This window comes from Urocitellus parryii, chromosome 7, assembly GCF_045843805.1.
Source record: "Urocitellus parryii isolate mUroPar1 chromosome 7, mUroPar1.hap1, whole genome shotgun sequence".
Lineage (NCBI taxonomy): Eukaryota > Metazoa > Chordata > Mammalia > Rodentia > Sciuridae > Urocitellus > Urocitellus parryii.
In genome coordinates this window covers 19563609-19583229 of record NC_135537.1, presented here as the reverse complement: position 1 = coordinate 19583229, position 19621 = coordinate 19563609, and the positions used below count along the sequence as shown (strand labels likewise).

General features: G+C 36.4%; 1 protein-coding gene across 3 annotated transcripts in view; it reads left to right on the top strand.

Moving 5' to 3' along the window:
• Positions 1-19621, top strand: part of Col14a1 (collagen type XIV alpha 1 chain) — a 198976-nt gene that overhangs the window by 55590 nt on the left and 123765 nt on the right. For all 3 annotated transcript variants that reach the window (XM_026393869.2, XM_026393868.2, XM_026393870.2), the window contains exons 9-14: positions 3705-3866; positions 9303-9454; positions 10585-10714; positions 11805-11950; positions 15203-15332; positions 18882-19021. In XM_026393869.2, the coding sequence (XP_026249654.2) occupies positions 3705-3866; positions 9303-9454; positions 10585-10714; positions 11805-11950; positions 15203-15332; positions 18882-19021 (860 nt within the window). The remainder of the gene's footprint in view (positions 1-3704; positions 3867-9302; positions 9455-10584; positions 10715-11804; positions 11951-15202; positions 15333-18881; positions 19022-19621) is intronic.

Sequence of the window (19621 nt, the reverse complement as noted above, 5' to 3'; positions counted from 1 at the left end):
ATGTACTACACAGTGATAGGACCTCTAGATGGGATATTGACCATAACACATGAAAAGCATGAATTGACATAAAAGGTCAGGTGCATGTCTGATACCATTTAATTAGTTAGGACATTCTCTTTAGGATCAGTTTATCTCTTTTCTGATTGTCTAGGGCAAAACCAATTTATCATTTCAAGGAATTAATGTCCTGCAGCCTGGAGTTCTAGATATGCAGTATTACTGATTTGAAATTAACTCCTTAAAAGGGAGTGTAGATATGACCAAAGCATGATATCCTCAATATGGAAATGTCATGTGAAACCCATTAATTTGTGCAATGAACTCCACTTGGAGTTATATATCAATTAGGACAGACATACTGTGTTTGGTATCTGTTTTTCACTAGTGTCCAGCCAAGAACAGTCTAAGAACAGCTGCAGAAGTTGTAGAAACTGTGTTCTTTCCTCTCTTTTTCTTATCTCTATAGCATTTCTAAGCAATGGGTTCCTTATGGGGGAAGATTGCATCTTCATTCCTATCACCTAACCCAGTGCTCGACACAAAATAAATGTTTAGAAAATGCTTATGGAATGATTTGATGGCCCAAGGATTTCTAAAATAGCAATATTACCCTTAGTATTAAAAATCCAAATTCTCATGAAAGATACATGTAAGAGAAGCATATTATTTTTATGCACATAAGTGAGGCATCTTATCCTATAGAGTTGGCATGGTTATATTTGCCATTCACAGAACATAGAATAAAAATATCTAGGGGGAAAAGAATGTATTGTGTTCCAACTTTGTTTCAGTAAATTATAAGTTTATTACTTTAATGTGTTTGTGTTTTGTGGAGGGGAAGGCAGTGTTGTATCTCAGTGGTCTGCAGGAGCGGCTGAGACCAGTTTGCAAGAACCAATTGTGCACATCTCTTCCTACATCAGTATCCTGTGACCTCACTTGGATAGTTTGAAATAAATCATAGTTACATGTTTATACTGCAGTGATTGGAAAACATCACAAATCTGGGCAGAAAGAGGGCTGTTAAATATTTGCTATATTTACTAGCACACTTATAGAACTTAAGTGGACAATAATCTAAGTGACTTTTAACTATATGATAACTTCAGTCCTTAAAATAAATGAAGAACTTAATTTAAACTTTCTTGGCATTAACATTTATCATTCTGAAGTTACACAATACATCTTTCAGAGTTATCAATGAAAGTAAAAATTCCTTTGACCCATTATTGGTTTGCTACTCAAAATGTGAATTTTGGAATGCTTTATTCAAGAAGTATTTGCTTATCGACTGTGTTTTAGGCATTGTGGTGTGTGCTGGGGCACAAAGTTGGGCAAAGCAAAATCCTTATATAATAAATTCCTTCAAAGTCACTATCACCATTTTCTTTCTTTTCCATGAAGTTGCAAGGCAAACTATTTTATTCAGAAAGGAAGATTGATTAATTTCAGGATATGTTTCTTAGAATATTCTTATGAGTCCAAACTTGTCAGTTTCAACTGAGTGTCATGAGAAAGCACCGGTGGCTGATTGCTTCAGTTGTGCACTCAATTAATATGGAATCACATGTGCATTTTAGAATAAATCCCCAGGCAAAAAAACATCACAGAGGTTTATTTTTTATTTTCTTATCCCTTCATCCAATAAAGGAAATTTCTACAGAAGACTTAAAGTCATGGGGGATTAGCTTGTGTGTTTACCCTCCATTCTCTTCTCTTGTTAATAATGAATGGATGAGTTTTAAACAAAACTTTTAAGTCAATTCATCCAGATATGACTTGTACTATTTTTTTTCCTCTGGAAATTACCTGGAAATCATCTGTATTTATTATCTTAAAACCTTCTAAAGAGAAAAGTTCAGAGACAACTAATGCTTTGTTACTCAATATATCGAGACTGACAGCTAAGTTACTTGGCACGGCCAGGAATCTAAGAAGTAATTCATGTTGCTCCAGGTCATCTCTCTTCCTTGCTTCCCAACTACCTCCTTTTAATACTTCCAGATGATTGAAATGACAGGGATTTATAAAGAAACCCTTCTTGTCTGCTAAAGCTTGGGGAAGACAAATCTACCTTAATACCCATAAAACCTAACCTTGGATCTCTCCTTTTCTACCTCTAATTGCAATGGTAAAACTTTACTAATTTTAGCATATACTCTTTTGAGACGGAGCGTGGCATAATAAAATCCAAGCTGTACATTCACTAGCTGTGTAACCTCGAGCAAGTGAATTCAACTCTCTGCATATTTATTCATCTGGAAGTTGGCAGGACCAATAATGCCGACCTCACATAAAATACATATTAATATATGTATTTTACATATATTAATTTACACATTAATATATGTAAAATACTCAATGCTGTGGGCATAGTAAACATTCTTCCAAGTGTTAGTGTCCACTGCTCTCTGCCCTTCTCTGTTCCCTGCTACGTTACAGAGACTCAGGATTTTGCTTGGCCTGTGATAATGGAATACAGTAGATACTGTGGAAGGACTGGAACTTCCTTTTTGCACAAGGAAAATTTCAGTGGTTATTAGGCAGCAAGTTGTTTTTGAATATGCTAGAAACAAATTCCCCCTAAGCTTTCTCTTGGCTCACTCCTATATAATAATAATTTTAAATGTATGTGATTTTCATTCTAGGAATATCTCTCAATTTAAGTAACCTTATTTCACAGAAATTTAAACCAGAAGCTTTGATAGTATAGAGTCCTGGTTTAATTACTATTGCTTCTGCAGTATTCATGAAAGCAGAGGTTAGTTTCATTAAATGATCTTCCTGTTAGGATGTACTGAGCAAAATTACTATCTAATCATTTAAAAAAAGGCTTCGGAAGCTGACTTTTAAAAAACAATCTGACATGAAACATGTCTCTTTAAAGTAGCAGATGCTTTCGACTGACTCTAAGCCTGCAAGTCTATCAGCAGGGGAAGTGTAACCAATCGGGATCTGAGATAGGAGTCCCAGCTGCCATTTGTCAGGACACAGGCACATAATAGCTTTCATTTTGTTAACAACCCATATTCTTACTCTGGCCCTTTCTTGTTTATTTTCTTTCTATATACATTCTAGAGAATCAAAGCTATTATTTCCTGTTATGACACAGAAGATTTAGGTATATTTTTCATTTTTTTCATGTGTATATTTATTATGTATTTATTTAATCATTCATTTCCTTTGATAAATGTGTTTTTTTTTTTTTTTTTTTTGGCAAGCAGGGATGGCGGGGAGTGGAGTTTTGGAGATCCAACTCAGGGGCACTTGACCACTGAGCCACATCACCAGCCCTATTTGTATTTTATTTAGAGACAGGGTCTCACTGAGTTGCTTAATGCCTCGATTTTGCTGAGGCTGGCTTTGAACTCCTGATCCTCCTGTCTCAGCTTCTTGAGTCACTGGGATTACAGGCCTGTGCCACCATGGTGGGCTCATTCATCCCTTTGAGATGTGAACTTCCTACATTGTCCAGGCTGGCCTCAAACTCCTGGGCTCAAGAGAATTTTCCACCTCAGCCTCCTGAATAGCAGGGACTGCAGGTGTGCAACACCACACCCAGCATGCATGTGTTTTAATTTAAAATAAAAATTTTCATTATTTATCAAAATGAACAGCCTGGGTCAAGCCAAGCCCCCTGTAGTTGCTCTTTCCAATGAGACATGAAGGTCACCATTTGTCCCTGTTGTGCTCAATGCCAGGGGTGAAAAACGCTGACCTGAACGAGCTGCAGGAAATCGCCTCGGAACCGGACAGCACGCACGTGTACAACGTTGCCGAATTCGATCTGATGCACACGGTGGTGGAGAGCCTGACGAGGACCGTGTGTTCCAGGGTGGAAGAACAGGACCGGGAAATTAAAGGCAAGTGGGTGACAGAGCACAGTCCCAGGGATGTGAGTGTCATCAAGCACAAAGTCTATGCCGGACTATAAAAACCCTCACTATTCCTAATTTCAAGTTTCTTAAGGCTCCTTTTGGTCCTAACTCATCAGAGTAGACAAGGAGCATCGTGACAAACGTTGTAGGGCTGATAGAGGGCTGCTTTGACCACTAGATTTTTTTTTCTCCATAGTGTTCCATTTAGAACACCACGGTTTTAAAATTAAATTAAATTCTTTTTTACCATCATGTTTTTAAAATTAAACTTTAAGTCTTGTGATAATTGTGCATTCATATCCAATTGTAAAAAATAATACACAGAGAGTGCATTCTTTACCAGTTTCCCCCAATGGTAGCATCTTACAAAAACTATAGCTCCCATATCACAAGTGGTGGAACAGTCTAGGTACAGAACATTTCCATCACTGCAACTGTGGCTCCTGTTACCCATTTATAACCACCCTGACTAACGTCCTTCCCAAACTCTTTCCCCCCAAATTGTTCCCCATCTCTAATTTTCTTTTATTTCAAAAATTATGTGAGTGAAATTATGCAATATATAATCTTTAGGCACATTTTTTTCCCCATGCAGAATGAGTCCCCAGAAATTCCTCCAAGTCGTTACGTGTATCAACAACCCTTTCCTTTTTATTGCAGTGTCATATTCCCTGGTATGGATGTGTCACAATTTGTTTAATCATTCTCACATTGAAGGATATCTGGATTCTTTCCAGCTTTCGGCTACTGTGAATAAAGCTGCTGTGAATAAAGCTGCTGTGAATGTTTGTGTATGTGTTTGTGACTCATCCAATCCATGAACACATTGTGTTTGTTTACTTGTGTGTTGGTTTCTCGAATGAACATAAGTTTTTGCTTCTCTGGAATAATGCCCAGGAGTATGATGGCTGGATCATTTCCTAGTAACATATTTAGTTTAGTTTTCATTAAGAAACTGCCAAACTATTTCCAGAGTGGCTGTAGCATTTTTTTGCTCCCACTAGCAGCGTATAAGTGACCCAGTTTCTGTGCATCATCACAACATTTGTTATTGATACTACTTTTTAAAATTTAGCTCTTCTGACAGGTGTGGAGAGATGCAACACTATGGTTTGAATTTTCATTTCCCTCATGGCTAAAGAACATCTTTTCACATACTTATTTCTTCATGTGTATGTTTTCATTGGTAAAATGTTTCTTCATGTCTTTTGTCCATTTTCAAGTTGAATAATTTTTTTGTGTGTGTCAGAGATCAGGTAGGAATAATTTATGTGGGTTTATTTCAGAGTTCTCTGGTCTGGTGCACTAAATCTACTTGTCTAACCCTCTTCCAATACCATCTTGAATTATTATAGCTACATAGTAAGTCTTGAAATTGGGTAGAATTGAGTTCTCCTACTTGATTATTCTTTTTAAAAATCATTTTTACTCTTCTGATTCCTTTGCCTTCCCATTAAGTATTAGAATAATCTTTATAAAAAAATCTTACTGAGATTTTGATAGGAATTACAATAAATCAATGATCAATTATCAGACATCAATTACCAAATATCAATATGGGGAGAAGAATCATTTTTACCTTGTTGAGTCATCTAATCAATGAATACATTTGTGTCTCTTAATTAGACATTCTTGATTTCTTTCATCAGCTTTTTATAATTTTCAGGACTTACATGTGTCTCATATACTTATATCCTATACAGGTTTTGTTAGAATTCCACTAAAGTATTTAATTTTATTTGGGTGATTTTTGTTGTATTTTTAATTTTCTTTCACTTGTAGACAGACACAATACCTTTATTTTATTTATTTGTTTTTATGTGGTGCTGAGGATTGAACCCAGTGCCTCATATATGCAAGGCAAATGTTCTACCAATTGAGCCACAACCCCAGCCCCTTTGATTGTATTTTTAGTTTCAGTGTCCACATGTTCATTGATTATAAGGAGAAATAAAGTTGATTTTTTTATGCTATGATGTTCTGATTTGTACTTGTTAAGTAGTCTAGAAGTTTTTCTCTAGATTTTAGAGAGTTTCTATGTATAAAATCATCTGCAAATATGGAAGTTTATTTGCCATAATTTTTGTTTCCTTTGATCTCTATAAATTTTATTTCCTTTTCTTGCCTTATTGCATTTGCTATAATTTCTCATACTGATTGAATATAACAATTGTAAGTAAACATATTTGCCTGATTCTCAATTGTAGGAAGAAATTTTCTGATTTTCAAAGAGTTAATCCATTTCATCAGGCTTGTAGGATTAATGTGTGTGTTCTTCAGAGTATTCTCTTATTATTACTTTGATGTCTCAAGGTACTATAGTAATTTCTGTTTCCTTTCTTATTTTGATGGTATAGGTGTAGAAACCTTGCCTGTTTTCAAGTCCCTTTATCACCATGTCTGTGTATCATGTAATTGTCTTAAATATTTATGTATATATAGAGAACCACATCGGAAATTTTATATTTTCTGCTTCAACCATCAAACATAATTTAGAAAACCCAAGAGAAGTAAAATGTATCATACTTCCTTATTTTTATACTTTCTGGTATTTTTACTTTCCTCATGAGGATCTAGGTTTTCTTCTTTTTAAATCATTTTCTTTTTGTTTAGACAACTTTCTTTAAGGATATGTCTGTTGGTGATAAATTCTCTTAAATTTCCCCCATATGAGAATGCCTTGGTTTTCCCCTAATTTCAGATATTTTTGTTCAGTATAGAGGTCTGGTTGGAAAGTTCTTTTCTCTCAACACTTGAAAAGTGTTGTGCCTCTTCCTTCTGTTTTCTGATGAGAAATCTGTCATTCAAATTGTTCTCTTTTTATAGGAAAGGTCTCATTTCTCTCTCATTACTTATAAGATTTTTTTTCTTTGAGTTTAGTTTTTCAAAGTTTTATTATAATATATCTTAGTATGAGTTTCTGTGTGTCTGTCTTGTTTGGGGGTGGTATACTCATTTTCTTGAATCTATAGTTTGTGTGATTTGTCAAATTAGAGGCCTTGAAGATGCCTTATTTCTTCAAGTGCTTTTTCAGCCCGGACTTCATTCTCTTTTTCTTTGGGAATCTGATATGAATAGGTATTTCATTATAGTTCCACATCTCTTTAAGGCTCTGTTAATTTTTTAAGTCTACTTTTCTTCTCTTATTCAGATCAGGTAATTCTATCAATCAAATTTATGCTGCTGTTGAGTTCATTAACTTTTTGTAAAAATGTTGGTTGTTACATTTTTGTATTTCCAAAATTTCAACTTGGTTCCTTTTTATATTATTTACTTTTTACTAAGATTTTCTATTTCTTTGTTGAGAGTTTTAATTTTTTCATTTGTTTCAGTTGTTTGTAATTGTGCATTGAATTGTCCTATGATGACTGGACTCTGATTTGTCTGGTTTCCTCTGGTACTGCTCTGGCAAGGGAGGTAGGGGCACTGCTTCACTTTTGCTAGGTAGAAGTCCAGGTTCTTGACTAGGTCTCCTTTAACATCTTAGAAGAAGAGACTATTTACTAGCCTTCCACTAATGCCACCCTAGTAGAGGAGCAGGAGTCCCTCATTCTTTGTCCCTGGGTGGCTTCCACCAACACTGCTGTGGAAGTGACCTCCTTACTGCTGAACAGTGGTGAAAGCTCTGAGTCACCACTAGGTCGTCCCTGACACCCTCCCAGAGTGAAGAAGTGGCCCTGGTTAGAAGACGAGGCAGGCTCTTTATGTGGTCTCCACTGATATCACATGTAGGGGTGTGGTAGAAAGGATTTATTACTCCATGGACCACCTTAACTGGGGTGCGGGGATGAGGTGATGTTGATTATAGCAAAGAAAGAGCAGCAGCACTGACTCCCCATTTAATCTTTGCTGTCCATGATGTGGACACAGCTTTTTCTGTAGTGTTTTCTGTAGTAGTTAATGCCTAAAAATTTTCCGTCTTGGGAAGCTGACTTTTTCAGGTCCTCTGACTAGAGAAAGCAGGCTTTGTTGCAACATCTTTCTTTTGTCTTTATCTTTTGATGTTTTGGGGTTGCTAGATACTTTAGTTCCATGTCTGGAATATATGAGCAAAAAAGAAAGCAGGAAACTCACCCCGGGATATCACTTGAGTCCTGCAATCTCCCTGCCCCCTGCTTCCTACCTTTCCTTTAATTTCAGTGTCTTCTTCTGCTTGTCTCTCATATAATTTTCAGAATTTTAAGTTATACTCAAAAGGAGGAATAGAGAAAATTACATCTGCTTTGTCTTCCCAGGAACAAATCCATCATGGATTTTTAACATTCGCCCATCATGATATCATTGGTCTGCAGGTTGTACCTGGCTTATGTGATCTGGAAGAGGGGCCAATGTTGAATTCTTATTTTAAGAGTCTGGTTTTGTTTCCTGCCTCTATTGTATCCAGGAATGTGACCTGATTCTCTTTGGCTCATGTCCTTCTCTTGCCTGTCATCCCCTTTTCTCTGGGCCAGATCTCTTAGGATTGGGTTCGGTATCTAAGCATTAGGATCCTGAACAAACTTCTCTGGGCTTCAGAGTAAGACTACTTTAGATCCCAGCTTCTCATGCACACAAAAGAACTCTTCATGTGGTTGATGGTAAAGCATGCGATACAGTTCCTGGTCATAGTTAATGTTCAAAACTTTTGTGGTTATTAAAGTCCCTTGGGTAAGTGCTCTTAAAGGTAGAGAAATCCTAAAACTCAAACTTGTTATTCTTGTTTTCACCTTTTATTCTTTCTCCATTTGAATTTTACACGTCCAAAGTCTTCATAGAACTATTTGTTTTAACAGGTATATAACATGCACAAATTGCTTACCTAGTATTTTGACTCAGAGTAAGCATTTGGTATATATTAGTTGCTTTTTCTTCTTTTTAAGTTTTTATACCAGACATTTCTTTAAGCCTTTATGATTGAGGCTGTATCATCTTATTCTAAAAACTGCATGCTCCAGGAAGCCCAGATAGCAATCTGAGCTTTGAGACATACTACTAGTGAGACCTTCATCAAATTCATTCTTTCTTGTGCCTTGGTTTTCTCACCTACAAAATGTGAATTATATTAGTAACTACTCAGAATGAAATGAGATAATACTTATGAAGAACTCAGAAGAATACCTTTAGATTGCACACATGCTCAATTAATGCTCTTTTTTATTGTTCATTAACAATACTCTTAAATGTCTTTAAGAACATTCCTGGGAGTCAAGGACTATGTCTTATTTAAGTTTGTACCCTCAGAACCTAGCATTGTGCATAGTATCTAGTGGATACTAAAATGTTTGAACTATTGCAGACATTAATAATTACATCAACTTATCTAGAGATAAAAAATCTAAGAGGTAGTACAAAAGCAATAGTCATTTCTGACTAATGAAATTTGTTAGGCTTACAAGGATAACTTTGGGAAAATGGTTTATTTGATATATTTCTTTGCTTTAGCCTCAGCCCTCACCACCATTGGGCCACCTACGGAGTTGATTACTTCTGAAGTCACAGCCAGAAGCTTTATGGTTAACTGGACTCATGCCCCAGGAAAAGTGGAAAAATACAGAGTTGTGTATTATCCCACCAGAGGTGGAAAACCACAAGAGGTAAGAAGGAAGCAGTATTTTTAAGCTATACTTTTAGTCCTCTGAAGTCTTCTATAATAATGAGAACAAGACCCATGTATATCTGAAAGATGATTCTGTCACGAATATTTTAAATCATTTGAAATACATTTCCATGTGTCTACATTGTTCTCCCATCTCTCTAAATTATGGTGGTTCCATCTTCTTCTCTTATCCCTCCATCAAATAACTCTCAGGACTGATCAGGTATGCATGTCTAACTTAGCTTATTCTTCTTCTTAAAGCTAGTGAGTTCTAAAGTAAAACTTATTAGGGGCCAATTATCTGGCCAGCACCTCTTTTGATATTCATTCATTTTTTTCCTACTTGGGAGTAATGAGATTTCTGTCCTAGTGAAGTCTTTGTGTTTCAAATTATGAGGTGATATAATGGACAAGTCCTCCAGGATTTGGAATTTCCTAAACGTTTGTAGAGATCAGTGCAATTAAAAAGTCAGAATAAAACAGCTGTGGCCAGCATTTTTCAGGGGTTGGCCAACACAGAAGAGAGCACCTTTTGCCAGATGATTGGGTCCTTCCCAATCCCTACTTTTGATACTGCTGTTCACAGGGAATTAATTAAAACATGGCAAAATCCCCATTTCCTTTTGTTGTTCTAACCTCTGATTGACCTCGGCAAGTTTCATAATTTTCTTCTGTATTATTATTTTTATGGCAGGATTTGCAAATTTTTTTTCCTTTCAAGTATTAAAAATAAGAAGTAAATCATTTGGACAAAAAAAACAACCAGAGTGCTTCCAATCATTCTATCTTTTTCATGACTAATAAACCTTTCAGATGCTTTCCAAATTTCCAAGGAAAAAAATAATTTGTCTCCTATTATGTAGTGGATATGAGTAGGATAATGATTATCTCAGGAGTGACACAATTTCCATTAGATAAGAACTAACAAATGACTTTGGCCACATTCCATAAAAGATGCTTCACTTTATGTGGTAATTTAAGGAGAGTTGGTGGCCATAAGAGTAAGGAGGATGTGTTACAAATAATAAAATAGCCAATGAAATGTTTCTTGCTGGGGAAACTTTTGCCTTTTGGGTTGTAGTTCTGCATGTGAGATATCCTCAAACTCTCAAACTGTTCTTCAAACAGGTGGTGGTGGATGGAAGCTTATCTTCCACAGTGCTGAAAAATTTGATGTCTTTGACTGAATATCAAGTAGCAGTATTTGCAATATATGCTCACACTGCTAGTGAAGGCCTGAGAGGAACTGAAACCACACGTAAGTATTTAATCCTACACCACTTCTCACTTGGCCAGCACTGCCTAGGTGGCCTTCCTACATCAGGCTGCTCAGGTTGCACTGGTATATATCCTAAGGCAAATTCATAGAAAATAGTTCTCATGCCAATTGTGATACAGGTCCCATGATGTAGCTGCTGATTTTCAGTGCCACATATGGAAATGGGTGTTATAACTCTCTGGAATGTTTAGGAAAGAGCAACCTTGGTGGTAAAGGGTGCAGAAACACTCATTTATTTATTAAACAAATGGCTCTTAAGAACCAGGAACTGTGTTAGAATCTGTCAGTAGAAATAAGTGAGAGTTCTGTGGCTCTTCTGTCCAGTAGACTACCAAGAAAATTATGTTGCATCTTTCTTCATTGTTCATATCATGGTCATAACCAGATTCTGAATACTATGACCATGATAACACATATAAACAACACACACAAGATACATAACTCATGGGAAGAATGATGGGAAGAGATATTGTTTTTAAAAAGATCAACCATTCTTTTAATAATTTCAAATAATGAATTTCTACTACATGACAGACACTCTGAAAATTTTGTCTAAGAATATCTACCTCTGATGGAGCAATAAGAATTTAAAGAACACAAAGAACAATATTCCAGGCACTATGGTAATCATTCTCTATACATTTTTGGATTTATGGCTGACAAGAATCTGTAGGTGGGTGTTATGCTTCAACTTTGCAGAAATATTTGAGTGGCCATCCTTGCTCTTGAGGATGTTTTAGTCTAGTAAGGGGTGGGCATTCAAACCAAGGACATAGAAACACACTGATGCAATGAAGTGCTGTAGACACATCAACAAAAGTTTGCAAGTGTAAGCAAAGTTTTGAGTTTGCCAGCGTGGTGAGAAAAGTAGGCAGGGCCACATTTTGAAGGATATAGAATTATATTTGAAAACAACATTTCATGTTTGTCATTAGCATTAAGCTAGGAGCTTGCAACTTATCCCTTTCTGCCTCCTGCTTCAACATGGCCAACCTTATTTCTTGGTTATTCCATTTTTCTCAAGGATACTTATAAATAGCTGAACATTAAAATGAATCTCCTCTTGCAGTTGCTTTACCCATGGCTTCTGACCTTGAACTATACGATGTGACCGAAAACAGTTTGCGTGTCAGATGGGATGCAGTTCCTGGGGCCACAGGATACCTGATCCTCTATGCTCCTCTCACAGAGGGCCTGGCTGGGGATGAAAAAGAGGTAACCTTCTGTGTCCTACTGTAGTCCTAGAGTCTTTGACTTTTTAAATATATCTATATATCTATTCTATAAAAATTGAGTGTATAGAACTTAAAAAATTCAGATTAACAACAAGAAAAAAATTATTTGTAATCCTACTACCTAGAGATAATGATTTATTAACATTTAGCTAACAGTCTTTATGAATGCATTTTTTTGGGAGTATCAGATATTGAGTGCAGGGGTGCTTAACCACTGAGCCACATCCACAGCCCCCTTTTGGTATTTTTTCTAGAGACAGGAGCTCACAGAGTTGTTCAGTTCTCTGATAAGTTACTGAGGCTGGTTTTGAACTCGTGATCCTACTGCCTCAGCCTCCTAAACTGCTGGGATTACAGGAATGTGCCACCACACCTGGCTCAAATGCATTAAAAAAATTTTTTTCGATTTGTATTATCTTGTCTTACCCCTCCTTTCCTCTTATATGTCCTTATGTATAATCCTGAGGATCGCCTTCCATTTCCATGCGATTTAGAGAGAGAAAAGGGGAGGGGAGGGGAGGGGAGGGGAGGGGGGGATAGTAGAGAATAGGACAGACAGCAGAATACATCAGACACTAGAAAGGCAATTTGTCAACCAATGGAAAGGTAACTGATGTGATTCAGCAATCTGTATACGGGGTATAATTGGGAGTTCATAACCCACTTGAATCAAATTGTGAAATATGATGTATTAAGAACTATGTAATGTTTTGAACGACCAACAATAAAAAAAAAATTTTTTTTTTTAGTTGTAGTTGGACACGATACCTTTATCTATCTATCTATCTATTTATTTATTTATGTGGTGCCTAGGATAGAACCGAGCGCCTCGCGTGTGCTAGGCGAGTGCTCTACCACTGAGCTACAACCCTAGCCCCACGAATGCATTTTTAATACAACAAATGAAGGCAGTTTTGTAGCTTGCCATTTTCATCTCATTTAATGTGAATATATGTCTGTACCATTAAAGAATATTTTATGTAGTCATTTTGCATTTATAGTATCCATTGTTGGTTCATACAGATTGTGTTTATACTCATATTATTGGACATAAGAGATAACTTGTAAAAATTATGCTTGACATTCTTAACATTCTTTGCATAATTCTGAATCTTTGCATAATTGCCCAATTATTTCTTTGGAATATATTCCCAGAAATGAAGTTTCTTTTTTCAAAGGGGCATGCAAATTATTAAAGCTTATCTTAGATATTACCAGATGGTTCTAGAGGAAGTTTATATAATTTGTCTTACAATATACAGTTCATAAGTGGTTATTTCACCCATGAATACTGAATCATTATTATTTTTTTACTAATTTGAGACATAGACGAATATATCTCATTGGTATGAATTTTGCATTTATTTTAAATCATGAATATTTGATTTCTAAATTATTTCTTTCAGTACTCAGGACTCATTTTTAATGTATGAGGGGCGGGGATTGTTAGAATGCAAACATTCATAGAAAAAAGAAGAAGTGTCTTGAACAAGCTGTGGGGTAGAGAAGAGAGGCAATTTGGACATTGGTTCTCTAAGATTGTTTAAAAACCTACCTCTGCTTGCTGAAATCAGCAAAAAGTAGTGAAAAATATGGTGAATCTGAGTATCCAGAACAGAGCACTGGTGATCTGATTTTTCTTATTTCCAAGACTTAAAAAATGTTTTCCATTCAGATGTAAAGTTGATCTTAATTGTTTTGGTAGAAGAAAAAGTTAAAAATGATGCTGGAAAGATGCTTAGCTACACTAGAAAAGAGAAAAATCATAATGAAAGGAGTGATGATTCCAACAGACTAGTGAAGATTTTTTGAGTCTGTAACAGCATGCAGCAGTGAACATGTGCGAGACAATCACTCCTCTACTGCTGCAGGTGTGGAAGCTGCTACAGCCGCTTTGAAGGATATCTTGAAATTTCATCTGTTAAAGATACATTCTGTCTGGATGTGTATCATAGGGAAGTATTTTCAAAATTTTTTTTCAGTGAGGCTACTTGGTCAGGACAAAACCTGGCAAGGAACTAATATGACCATGGGTAGAGGAATGGAAAACAGTAATGTAGTTATAGAAAAGACGCTCATAAAAGAATTAATAATGTAAAATCTGTCTCTATGCATCAATGAATCTTGAAACATTATTGACAGAGAAAAAATAACAAATTATAAAAAGATCATGTTGATAGGGTCTCATGTGTTTTGTCAAACATATAGGACCATAGATTGTTATCAGATTCAGACACATATGTATGGAATTTAAAAAAGATTTTATATATATATATATATATATATATATATATATATATCTCCAAAAGATTGAGAAAGAACTTCTGTTTTATTTGAATATATTAATTCTTTCTAAAATAAGAACTGAAATCGATATGACAAAGTTTTCATTTTGAATTTGACTAAGGAGGTAAGGGATACACTGGGGTGTATTATATTATTTTCTATACACTCATGTTATATGATGTAATATTTAAAAGTTTAAAAATCTAATTTGTCAGTAACACTTGTAGTTGTGGGGCTAGAGACAGTTTATGAAATTTTTTCTTTCATCCTTTCCAAACATAAAGTGAACCTGTCACACAATTGGCTCTTGGTTGTGCAACAACTGAGATTATTGGCTAGTTGACCAACTGCAAAGATTAGAAATAGTATCTCAGAATCAAGAAGCAAATTGTTAATTCAGGTATCAAGGTGGGCTTATCATTTCTGAACACTAGAAGGGACCTGCAATCCAACCAGATATGCCTCATATTGAATGGAGTGGTAAAACTAGCCCAACTCAATTGAGCTCAAAGTAAAAACTGGGCATCTGGCCAGAGCACTGGTTAGAATTAGCAAGTAGTGACAGATGCCCACTTAGCCCTGCCTCCAGCATGCTGGCCTGGCTTTTTATCTCTACAGGATATTTCTGATTCAGTTCCACCCACACTCTTCTGGGGCCCAGACGCCCAACATTGTTCTTCTGGTTGGAATTGCCATTTTTCCAGATGCAAAGAGTTATCCTAATACAGGATGTATGGGTATGTTCAATTTTATGTAGTTCCATATTATGTGTTCCCAATATAAAATACAAAATAATTTAAAAAATGATGACTGAAGCCTATTTGATATAGAGGTTGTGAGGAGATACAAAGTCTTATTCCACAAAGCCTCACCTTTGAAAGTTCCAGTTGGATCAGCAGGAATAAACACATTGGGCAAATGATCTAATTACATGTGTTCTTTTCAGATGAAAATTGGAGAGACCCACACAGACATTGAGTTAAGTGGGTTGGTCCCCAATACGGAGTACACAGTCACAGTTTATGCCATGTTTGGGGAAGAGGCCAGTGATCCTGCTACAGGACAAGAAACAACATGTGAGCATTTTAGTCATTTTGATGAAAAACTGTCATAAAAGTTCAAATAAATGTTAGGATTGGAAGTACCAGTTTAGGTTGAAATCTTTTAGAAACCTATTGTAATATAGAAAAATGCGTATTTTATCTAGGGGAAAGAAGTGCATTTTTTAAAAAAAGTATATATTTTTTAGTTGTAGATGGACATAATACCATTATTTAGTATTTTTTTAATGTAGTGCTGGGGAATGAACCCAGTGCTCCACAGGTGCTATGCAAACACTCCACCATTGAGTCACAATCCCAGCATGAAAAGGCATTTTTTCTATCTTGTATTAAAATAAGTGAAATGGATATCAGAACTGAACTTGAACATCCTTCAGATAATTCCACCTGTGTCTCTGACTGAATCCAAATGCTGAATCTGGATGGAGAAAGAAGAGCTCTATAAGGGTTTCGAATCACAGGAGCTGGGATGGGAATTTTAGCTTAGGTCATATTTCAGCTGGGTGACAACGGGCAAGTATTGTAACTATTAAAAGAAGAACAATATCTTACAACATGTGGTTGATATGAGATTAAATACAGTACTACATGTGAAAGCACTTAGCACATAATTACTCAATATCTGTTTTCCACGCATCAAGACAAATAATTTTTTTTTCTAAAAATCTTTGCTATCCTTTTATCTGAGCCTATTATTGTATTTTTTTAATTGACTAAGAAATTTTTGGCATGGCTAGTCTTGACTTTTTGTTTGGTTGATTTTTGCCATGTTGGGGACCAAACCCTGTACTGCACACGTTAGGCAAGTGTTCTATCACTGAGCGACATGCCCAATCCTATAGCTAATTTTTAGTAAATATATGGACTTTATAATACTTTTAGGAAATGTAGACATTATCTATATTTTAAATATATGTCAATAGTCTGGTTTATGTAACTACCCTGATTTACTAATAAGTCTTCCCATAAACTACTGAAAACATGATTTTATTCATCTTTTGAAACATAGGAAAGTTCAGGAGGCCCTGGGTACTTTCCCACCACTCTGAGCCTTGGAAAGGGATGAGAGCAACTTTCTGTAGTGCTTGGAAATTCTACTTGGGAAATACATAACAGAAGTTTAATGCTAAGGAAATATGTTTTCACACCTTCATTCTACGTTAATTAATGCTATGTTCTCACACTTCAGAGAAAGACTAATGCAATTAAAATAGCAAACAAACAAACAAACAAAACAGGGACAGAAGAAAAGAAATGAATTTTACTAGAAAGTATCTAATATACCACTTGACTTGATTTTTTAAAAACAAGAAAGAAAAGAGGTACTAAAGGTGATGTTCTGGGTAATAGTCCCTGAGACTGGCATCTTTCTGTATTAAGGAAACTGGACTTTATTCTGTTATGTCGCCAGATACAACTGAATTGCAGAAAAATATAGAGTGAAGTGTTCAGAATGATGGTTATATTGCTTTTCTCTTTCCTATACTTTCTCTCTAGTCCCTTAAGTATCAAGAAGGTCACTGACTCCTGTTAAGTTCTTTATTAGCAGGAAATCAGTATGTATTACATTCAAGAAAGAATTGGCATTTGGGATAGGGAGTATTACGCCTGTGACTATGGCCTGTAATTCTCAAATTTGTCTTCAAGGTTTTTCTATCAGCACTGTTGGTTATTGTGGAGTGTGTGTGTTTTATGTGTGTGTGTGTGTGTGTGTATGTGTGTGTGTGTGTGTGTGAGAGAGAGAGAGAGAGAGAGAGAGAGAGAGAGAGAGAGAGAGAGGGAGGGAGGGAGGAGATTAGCTAGCATACTGGTCAATATCACCAGCTCCTATATCAACTCCCTGGGTTAAATTCTTACTGGTCTTCTGCTCCTAGTAACTGTGATTTTGACCAAGCTACCTCACTTTAGTTATCAATATAATGGGAATGATTACAACTTCATCCTTGCAGTCTAATGAAAGGTTTAATGGGATAACATGTTATGTGTCACACACACCCATGGAAAGTACTCAATAAATGTTAACAATTATTGATACTATAAATCTATACTTGAAGTCTCATGAAACTCTCAAATATTATGAACAATTTTCAATATGTTGAATCAGAAGAGGCTCCTTGAAGAAGTTAAAAAAAGCTATGGAGCTAACAGCCAGGAGTCTGCAGAAATATTTCTTTGAATAATTTTAAAGTAAAGCAGAGTAAGAGAGTATTCATTTTTAATTTAGTGTCAAAAAGCCAATATGAGAGTCCAGGGCAGGTAATTATTCATTGATTCCTTGAATATTTATTGAGTATATTCTATATTGGAGACAGAGCTGGGAACAAAATTAAGCCAAATTCTTCAATCCCCTGAGATTTCAATGTGTTTAGGTGTCGGGGAGTGGAGAGAGGTGGGGGGAGGTGGAGATAGGGAGGGAGGGGGGAGGGAGAATAAACCAAAAAAATGTGCAAAGCATAAAATGAGAAAATCCCTAGGGGAGCATTGGGATGGAAAACCTTAGCACAAAGGTGGTGTGTGTTCAGGCCTGAAGGAGGTAAGGACAGCAGCCAGGCAGGTACCTGGGGGAAGAGCCTCGTAGCAGATTGGATAGCAAGTGCAGAGGCCTGTGTGAGCGTGCTTGGAGGTTCCTGTACCAGAGGAGATGCCAACAAGTGGCATGAGCCAAGGGCAGGACGGTGGGAGAGAGAGCAGCAAGATGGCAGTGGTCCAGTTATGGAGGGGTAGAATGGTCACTGTAAGAACTAGAGAGTTGGGGGCCATTTGGACAGATTTGCCCAGCGGAGCCAACGTGTATGGCATTGGGTTTTACAGGAGCCCACTGGCTGCAGTTAAAGACCATTGAGAACTCTAAGCCAGGTGGGGAGAGTGGCTTCCGTCATGTCAGTAGCTAGTGGGCGTCGAGGAGAAGTGGTCACCATCTGGAGATTTATTGAAAGCACTGATGGTGGATAAAAAGTGGGTTGTGAGAGAAAAGGAATCCAGGACGACACCAAAGTTTTGGGCCTGAGTGACAGGAAACATAATGTTTTCCATTTGCTTAGAAGGAAAGACTGGGGAAGAAGTTTGGGTCAGTGGGCCAGGTTTGGAAGTTAGTTGGAGACGCCTAGTAGACACCCACGTGGAGATGGCAGACGGCATCTTCCTCAGTTTACACACAGAAATCATGGAGCTGAGAGGTAAAGCGGCTTTGCCAGAGTCACATGATAGTCAAGTGAAATAGCTGAGATTTTGTTTCAGGGTCCTTCTTTTTAATCCGTTAGGATTTTTATTTACACTAGGCTATCATGATCGCACTGACCAGAGGAAAAAGGCACAAAATATTACTTAAATCTTATTTATTTCTAGGGATATATATATATATATATATATATCTTTATTACTATAATTCTTTCTCTATCAGGAAAACTTTTTCTTTGCTAAGTAGACGGCTCACTGTTTATTTTGGATTATAAATTCTTATCCTGGTGACATTTTTCATATGAAATAGTTCAGAAGATAGTGTTTCTTGTCTTTTTTTTATATGATTTAAAATTCTAATTATTTTCTATTCCATTTACTGTGAAGTGCCTTTATCTCCACCAAGAAACCTGAGAATCTCCAATATTGGCTCTAACAGTGCTCGATTATCCTGGGACCCTACATCCAGAAAGATCAGTGGTTACCGGATTTTATACACCAGTGCAGATGGGACTGAAATCAATGAGGTAAGGTACAGAACAGGATATGAATTTTTCAGGCCACTGTGTGGAGTTTATCAGTTGCATATCCAAAGGCTACTGGCTTAAAGCAACACTAATTATATTCTTTCATCCTTTCTATGGGTCAGAAATTGAGGCTTGCATGCGCAGTTGTAGCTGCAGGGTCACACATGAAGTTAGATATTAGCTGGAGTTGGCATCTTCTCAATGGCTTCTTTTTTCTCATGATTGTTTTTGGTTATGCTTGACAATAGAATTTATTTTGATATAATTATACAAGCATGGAACATATCTTATTCTAATTAGGACCCTATTCTTGTGGATATACACAATGATGGAATTCACTATGGTGTATTCATATATGTACAAAGAAAAATTATTTCAAATTCCTTCCACTGTCTTTTCCTATCCTCCCGCCCTTCTCTTCATTCTCCTTTGTCTAATCTACTGAATCTCTATTCTTCCCTTCTACCCCTTATTGTGGGTTAGCTTCCACATATCAGCAAAAAACATTTTACCTTTGGCTTTTTGGGACTGGCTTATTTCACTTAGCACAATAGTCTCCAGATCCATCCATTCACTGGCAAATTTCATAAAGTCATTCTT